This window comes from Pyrus communis, chromosome 14 (genome assembly GCF_963583255.1).
Source record: "Pyrus communis chromosome 14, drPyrComm1.1, whole genome shotgun sequence".
Lineage (NCBI taxonomy): Eukaryota > Viridiplantae > Streptophyta > Magnoliopsida > Rosales > Rosaceae > Pyrus > Pyrus communis.
In genome coordinates this window covers 8,954,582-8,962,952 of record NC_084816.1, presented here as the reverse complement: position 1 = coordinate 8,962,952, position 8,371 = coordinate 8,954,582, and the positions used below count along the sequence as shown (strand labels likewise).

Genomic DNA, 8,371 nt, shown 5'->3' with positions numbered 1-8,371 from the left:
CTTAACAAAGATGATTTTTAGACTAAAACCATGAGTAAGATCAAAATATAATTTTAGTTCATTGATACATTAATAACCTCATTTATTAACTACATTTTCATTTTTTTTTAATTATTTTTCTTTTTCTTCCTAATTTCAATGTATTAATTTTATTTCATTATAATTATAAATTTTGGTGCATACATTTAGGTACACATATTTTGGTACATACATTTCGATACAAACATTAAGGTACATTAATTCAATATAATACATTTCAGTACACACATTTAGGTACATTAATTTATATAATACATTTTGGTGCATATATTTCAGTACGTACATTTTGGTACTAACATTTAAATACATTATTTTAATATAATACATTTCGGTACATACACATTCTTTCAAGTTTGAAGAATGTTAAATAAAATTAATAAATTAAAAAAAACTTTTTTTGGTCAAAAAATAAATTAAAATTTGTCTATTAATACATTTAAATATTTAATGGGAGATATTAAATAAAATGCACGTTAATTATTTTGAATTAAGGACACATCAAGGGTGTGACATCCCATATCACCCAGGGGAGTGATCCTTATATGTATATTCTCATCCCTACCTAGCACGAGGCCTTTTGGGAGCTCACTGGCTTCGGGTTCCGTAGGAACTCCAAAGTTAAGCGAGAAGGGGGCTAGAGCAATCCCATGATGGGTGACCCACTGAGAAATTGCTTGTGAGTTCCCAAAAACAAAACCGTGAGGGAATGGTAAGCCCAAAGCGAACAATATCATGCTACGGTGGTGGAGCGGGCCCGGGAAGTGATCCGCCCCTGGCGGGGATGTGACAATTTGGTATCAGAGCCTAACCCTAGTCGTGGTGTGCCGACGAGAACGTTGGGCCCCTAAGGGGGGTGAATTGTGACATCCCACATCACCCAGGGGAGTGATCCTTATATGTATATTCCCATCCCTACCTAGCACGAGGCCTTTTGGGAGCTCACTGGCTTCGGGTTTCGTAGGAACTCCAAAATTAAGCGAGAAGGGGACTAGAGCAATCCCATGATGGGTGACCCACTGGGAAGTTGCTCGTGAGTTTCCAAAAACAAAACCATGAGGGAATGGTAAGCCCAAAGCGGACAATATCGTGCTACGGTGGTGGAGCGGGGCCCGGGAAGTGATCCGCCCCGGGCGGAGATGTGACAAAGGGACTATAATCAATATGTAATTTAGCATCAAGTTTATTTTAAAATTCAATCTTTTTGAAGGATTAAAGTTAAAAAACCCCTATTTTAAACTATCTAATCCACGAAAAGGATATGATTCAAAAAAATCTTAGCATTAAACAAAAGTGAAAAGAACGGACACACAATCACCTTAATCAACTAACTTAACCTATACGCTTTTAGATATAACCTTTAAACACCTTTTTAAGATTCTATCTAAAATATTCACCATTGTTTCGCCTAAAAAATTTAAACCAGTTGCACTTTTTTAGTCACTAAACACTCTCCCCCTTCTCTCCTGTTGCAGCACGGCGGTCGGAATGAAGTGACTAAAGACATCATCAAACCACATATTTAAAGATGACTATGGCCCATGGGCATGTTTGAGAATATTTTTAAAACCACTTAGAGTGTTTTGAACAACAAAAATTACCCATAACTATATTAGGCATAAAACGCAAAATTATTTGTGAGTCATATAAGTAATTTTTGGAAAATCACATGCAATTCAGAAGTACTTTCAAATGCTTTTTTATTAAAAAAAAAAAAAATGGAACTCTCTTCAAAATTTGAACGTCAAGTACTTATAACAAATAAACTTGTGAGCACACGTATTTCTTACAAAAACAGTATCAAATAAACTCTAAACGTTAGGATACCATATTTCACATTGGAGATAATTAACATTATTGAAATCATGCATTGTTCTCTACCACGCATCATTTTTTTTTATAAATAAACAGTTGAGATTTAACTAAATAACGTTTTTATTTTTGTTTCTTTTGATGCTTTGGAGAGCAGATCGTTTCCTTACTAGCCAGTTTTGTTGGGTTTTGGTACCTCAATTAGATTAAATCGAAATCACTGAACCTGATGTGTCCAATAGGCCCATCCCCATCAGCCCAAGCCCCTTTGGTCTCCACCCTAAACGACACCGTCCAGCCTGCTACAAAAAATGGATTTGGATCCTCTCTCCTGAGCTAATGGAGAGGATCTGTTGACCAATCATCATGAGCCGTTAGATTTTTATCCAACGGTTACAATCATTATAACTCTAAAAGGATCCCATGTTGTAACCGTTGGATAAAAATCCAACGGTCCACGATGATTGGTCATGAGGATTCTCTTCATTAGCTCAAGAGAGGATCCAAATCCACAAAAAATCAGAACACCAAAAGGGAAGTCCCATCCGCATTCCTGCGTACCCAACTCACATGATGGGAGTTACTTATAACTACGATTTGGTAATATTTATTTTATTTGGAAGTATAAAATTGTAGGGTCGAATCTCGTACATATCGAATTCGATATTAAATTAGATTGCCCATTATATGACTTTGTCCAACTCACTTCATTTTTAGTGTAAAAATATAGATATGCTCAAAAAAGAAGAATAAAAAAAAAAAAAAAAAAAAAAAAAACCCCATAGTGTGGAAGGCCTATAAGCAACAAACGACACGTGGAAAGCCACCCCAACCCTAACCTCCCCCTTCCCTTATAAATTCTCAAATCCTCCACCTTCCGTTCCAGAAAACCTCCCCAACCCGACCGAACGGGTTTTCGCTCCTCTTACCTAACATACCGCAAAATATCTGTACACCCCCACCTGAGACACAATCCCAGATCTGACCTCCCCACCGCCCTCCCTTTCTTCCCCGATCGTCTTCTCTTCTCCAAGGTCCCTCTCAAATCTCAGTCCCTAATTCCCTATTTCATATAATATATATACGTGTATATATAGATACACACATGTCTCTGTGTTTGGCTGATTGCAAGTTTTGATTTTGATGATGATTGTGCGATGTGCAGGTTGATCTTTGAAAACGATGGTGTCGGACGCGAGCAAGAAGAAGGCGGCGCAGAAGAAGGCGGCGGCGGCGGCCAAGAGAGGTGGGAAGGCGGTGGTGGCAGCTGCTTCGTCCAAGTCGGCTGCGGCCGAGAACGGAGCCGATAAGCTTGCCAATGGAGTCGGGGCGATGCATATTTCGGATCGGAACTGCACCGGCGTGCTCTGCTCGCATCCACTTTCTAGAGATATTCGCGTATGTGTTTCAATACGATGTCGTCTTCATCTCTTCCATCATATTAGCATATATATGGTCTTTGACATAGTATATTTAATATCATATTTAACAAAATATAACAGGGCATCTTCAGGAATTTTTCCTTCCTTTTCAGAAATTTAGATCATTTATATGAATTGTTTTTACTCAGGTGATAGATGTTCGATGTTCCATTTAAGTTTATATATTTATATACTTAATTTTTTTTTAATACAGAAAGGTAATGTAAGATGCGATTGTCGTTGAATGTGGTAGGAGAAAATGCAATAGTTCCATGGGAGAAATTGGTTAGTTTTTGTAAGCTGCGAATAGGGTTGAATGTTGTAGGAGAAGTGTGATAGAGCAAGAAGAATTAGATTTAGTGTTTTTCTTGTATTTGCGTTGTAATTTTATTTATTAAAGTTTAATTCTTTAAGGTTTTGTAAAGAATACTTGATTGCCTAATTTTTTAAAAGTTTTAATCGATTTTCGTTGTTATATGTTTGGTTTTAGAATGGTGTCATGTTTTGAAAACATTTTAGTTATTTTAATTAATGAATCTCATTTGCGCTCTATTTTTCAAACATCGGTTTCAGTTGATTTCCTAACTGGAATGGTTGGTGATAGCGTGAAATGACATTTCTGTGACCATTGCAGATTGAGTCTCTGTCAGTTACCTTCCATGGACATGATCTGATAGTCGATTCTGAACTGGAGCTTAATTATGGAAGGTTAGTTATACATGTTTAATTCAAGTATATGTGTGTGTGTGTGTGTGTGTGTATTTTATGAATGGAGTATTTGTTATTCATATAGATGTGCTAAATTTGTGTATTCATGCTCCTTTTCAGACGCTATGGTTTGCTTGGGTTGAATGGGTGTGGTAAATCCACCCTCCTAACTGCAATAGGGCTCCGAGAGCTTCCAATTCCGGATCACATGGATATCTATCATCTCAGTAGGGAGATTGAAGCTTCAGACATGTCTTCACTTGAGGCTGTCATTAGCTGCGATGAGGAGAGGATAAGGTTGGAGAAAGAAGTTGAAGAACTGGCAGCTCAGGTGAGCTGTAGTAATATGAGAGTTAGATTTTGGAGTAATTTGGTATTAATTATTAAAAAATCGGGAAGTACAAAATGTAGAGTTTGGTTAGTTGTTAAGTAATGTGAATAATATAGGACCCAATGGTGGAATTTGAATGGTCGCTTTGTTTTAGGCAGCTTTCTACCTCACAGTTCTTATGACTTATTTTACTTATTTTCAGGATGATGGCGGTGGAGAGCAGCTTGAACGCATTTATGAGCGCCTTGAAGCATTGGATGCAGCAACTGCTGAGAAGCGTGCTGCTGAAATTCTTTATGGTCTTGGGTTTGACAAGAAGATGCAAGCAAAGAAAACTCGGGATTTTTCTGGTGGGTGGAGAATGAGGATTGCACTTGCACGTGCTCTCTTTATAAACCCAACCATCCTGTTGCTGGATGAGCCCACCAATCATCTTGGTAAGTTTAACTGGTTAGAAATTTTTGTTTTTGTGTTAGATTTTTCTTCGTAATATGTGTGTCTTTTTAGTTTTATTCTACTGAATAAATTGATTTGCATACATGAAAATAAGAAAAGCTTTGGGCTTTGATGTGTAGAAGTCAATAAGAGAAATAGAGTCTTTGTTTATGGGTTATATTTCTTTTCTTTTTAAATTGTTTTAACTTTGCATGCCATCGTGTAAAGAATCTTTATAGTGTTGTGTGAGAAAGTGGGATGGAGAACGAAAGGAGAGACCTAAAAGAGAAAGTACTTGGCCAAGGTCGTGCTGGCTTTAGTTTTCTGATTTTGAGATTTGAGTTGTTTTCTATGTTCTAGATCGTCTGTTGTATGGCCTGTGAAATCACATTACCTACCACTTTATAGGCCTAACCTTTTAGGTTCTATTTTTTGCTCATTATATGAGCAGGATAGTTCTAATTACAACTAGAGTTTTGCTGTAGCACCATGTTTGGCGGTGTAGTGGGTTCCATGTTTTTTATCTAGTAATAAAATGTATAGCCAATTTCCAAGATTGGTTTTATTGGCCCACTTATCAGTGGTTCAGATTGTACATAGAGGCTGAAAGTCATGTCAGGAATTTGGTATTAGAAACATGTCCCTTTTTCCTAACTGTTTTTCTTTTAAGTTTAAGGTTAATTGGGGGGATTGAATGGTAATTTTTATGGGTGTTATGTCATTCCTTAGCTGGCAAAGGGAGTTATCTGTGGCTCATGTCCTTTCCATTGTCTTGTTAATACAGATTTGTCTAGGATTTTTGGGACTATTTCAATTTTAGTTTTCCGTGTTATCATGAAAAAGTGAAGAGAGATTGGATGCATTTTTCCAAATAGTACAACTTTGCGTAACGAAGTTCTGACTCACCACCACCCCCAACGTTTTTCCTCTTGTTTAGGTTTACTTCTGATCGGTATTAGTTTGGAGAACTTAGTTCACTCTGGTGCTACTCAGTGTCTGTGCAGCTGTTTGACTCCCTTAATATGTTATTATGTTCGTCTTTTGTTTATTTGAAGATACATATTTTATAACTTCAGTTGCTCATGGTTAGTTGTCTTCCCTTGGTAACAGATCTAGAAGCTTGTGTGTGGTTGGAGGAGATGTTGAAGAATTTTGAGCGCATCCTGGTTGTTATTTCACACTCCCAGGATTTTTTGAACGGTGTCTGCACAAACATCATTCACATGCAGAACAAGAAACTGAAGATGTACACTGGAAACTATGATCAGTATGTTCAGACCCGTTCGGAACTGGAGGAGAACCAGATGAAACAGTATAAGTGGGAGCAGGAACAGATAGCTAACATGAAGGAATATATCGCTCGGTTTGGACACGGGTCAGCAAAACTAGCTCGCCAGGCACAAAGCAAAGAGAAAACCCTAGCAAAAATGGAGCGTGGTGGGCTTACAGAGAAGGTGGCAAGAGACAAGATTTTAATCTTCCGTTTTGTCGATGTGGGAAAGCTGCCACCACCAGTGCTTCAGTTTGTTGAAGTCTCATTTGGTTACACTCCTGATAATTTGATCTACAAGAACATTGACTTTGGTGTTGATCTGGACTCACGTATAGCTCTGGTTGGGCCGAATGGAGCTGGAAAGAGTACTCTCTTGAAGCTGATGACGGGGGAGTTGTTTCCTTCTGATGGCATGGTCCGGCGGCACAATCACCTTAGAATCGCCCAGTTCCATCAGCACTTGGCTGAGAAGCTTGATGTGGAACTGTCTGCCCTAGCGTACATGATCAAAGAGTACCCGGGAAATGAGGAAGAGAAGATGAGGGCTGCAATTGGTAAGTTTGGATTATCGGGTAAGGCACAGGTAATGCCAATGAAGAACTTATCTGACGGGCAGAGGAGCCGTGTGATCTTTGCTTGGTTGGCGTTTAGGCAGCCCCAGTTACTGTTGTTGGATGAGCCGACCAATCATTTAGATATTGAGACAATCGACTCACTGGCGGAGGCGTTGAATGAGTGGGACGGGGGCCTGGTTCTTGTTAGCCACGATTTCAGGCTCATTAACCAGGTAGCTCAGGAGATATGGGTATGTGAAAATCAAGCCGTGACCCGGTGGGGTGGCGATATTATGGACTTCAAGCAGCACCTGAAGATAAAGGCTGGTTTAGCCGATTGAGACCGATATTGAAGTTCCATCTCGAGCTTGTTGTAGTTGATTTGTTGGCCTTGCTTACACTTGTACGAGACAGTACAGCGAGGAAGGTGTTTACTGTTTCTGAGACGTCTTCTCAGACTCTCCGACTACTATGACGGAAGACGAGATCGGAAATGGGCGAAGGCTTGGTTATTGTTTCAAGCCGGCGGCAGCTTCTATGGCCGTTTGCCCGGTTTGTAGGTGGTATTTTTGTTTACGTGCCCGCATGTTATTAGTATTATGCTTGGTTAGCAGCCGAGTCGTCGATTAAGATTATTATATAGTTTGTTATTTTTAGCTAGACAATATTTCCCCTATTTTATGTTCTCTTCTTCCCTGAAACTGAAAGGATATGATGGACTGGCTTGGTTACTAGTCAGATTCAAAATTTATTTTGAGTACATTTTCTTTAAGTTAAGTATTTGTTTCGAATGTTTTAAAAACTTGAGACCAATTTGGAATGACACTAACAAATTACCATCTTTCTGGCTTTATTTCAAAACTAGCCCCGCGCACACAGGATATTTGAGGGTGTGTATCAGTTGAAGGAATTAAACAAGCCTTTATTTTTAAATCCGATACTCTTAAATTCATTCATTGTATTTTATTTTATTTTTGAACAAGCGACAATATGAGTTAATTATACTAACACTTTTTGAAGTTTATCGAGTTTTCACAAAACTCTCTTCACGTTTAAGGCATTACACTAACATCGTCTCATATTTAATTCTCTTTCATACAACCCCTCAAAGTCATCCAATCATTAACATCCTCTCACAATAAACTACCAATAATATGGTTCAAATTCGTTTTTGCAAGAATCCAAAACCGTTTAAAGGGAAACACCATTGTCATAGGATATCCTATGGACTGTCGGCGAGGGTGATTGAGAGGGTTTACAGGGTTTTGGTCGAAGAAGCAGATTGTTGTCAAGAAGAGAGAGCAACAGCACACGCGTGTCAACATGGTTTTCGTCTAGATGACTTACACGTGTCCACATGGGCGTTTACCTCATTTTACAATTGAAAAATTGTGGAAGAAAAACATTAAAACAAGGGCAAGTTTTTATTTTTATTTTTTAACTACCGATATTTTTTATACTAAAAGGGTAGAAAGTAATCTGAAATCACAATGAACTAACAATAATATGATTTAAATTCTTCTTTGATAAGAATTGAACTTAAAATCATTCAATTACAAATGAAAATAAATACCACTAGACAGTGATTTATAGAATTTTCTGGCTTCTTCTTAATAGACTAGAGAAATATTAAAAATGTAAACAATGGCAAAAGACCTCTGGCTCTGCCAGTGGATAAATACACAGATATTGAAAAAGGAATAAAAGGAAAAGCCAAAAACTCAACGTAAAAGATGGCAGAAAGACTAACTTATTATATACCATCATCCAAAATTAAGAAAGCCAATCTAGCTCAAGATCA

At 38.0% G+C, this 8,371-nt stretch overlaps 1 protein-coding gene across 1 annotated transcript; it reads left to right on the top strand.

Moving 5' to 3' along the window:
* Positions 1-2,723: 2,723 nt before the first annotated feature.
* LOC137715017 (ABC transporter F family member 1-like) lies at positions 2,724-7,327 on the top strand. The gene is made up of 6 exons (XM_068454218.1): positions 2,724-2,882; positions 3,014-3,246; positions 3,904-3,977; positions 4,098-4,308; positions 4,511-4,745; positions 5,854-7,327. Exons 2-6 carry the CDS (start codon positions 3,031-3,033, stop codon positions 6,909-6,911), a joined length of 1,794 nt encoding a protein of 597 aa, XP_068310319.1. The 5' UTR covers positions 2,724-2,882; positions 3,014-3,030; the 3' UTR covers positions 6,912-7,327.
* The last annotated feature ends 1,044 nt before the right edge of the window (positions 7,328-8,371 follow it).

Coding starts and splice junctions, on each gene's coding strand:
- LOC137715017 (XM_068454218.1), top strand. CDS start 3,031: ATGGTGTCGGACGCGAGCAAGAAGAAGGCGGCGCAGAAGAAGGCGGCG. Junction 3,978..4,097: donor CTGGAGCTTAATTATGGAAG/GTTAGTTATACA, acceptor GCTCCTTTTCAG/ACGCTATGGTTTGCTTGGGT. Junction 4,746..5,853: donor TGAGCCCACCAATCATCTTG/GTAAGTTTAACT, acceptor CCTTGGTAACAG/ATCTAGAAGCTTGTGTGTGG.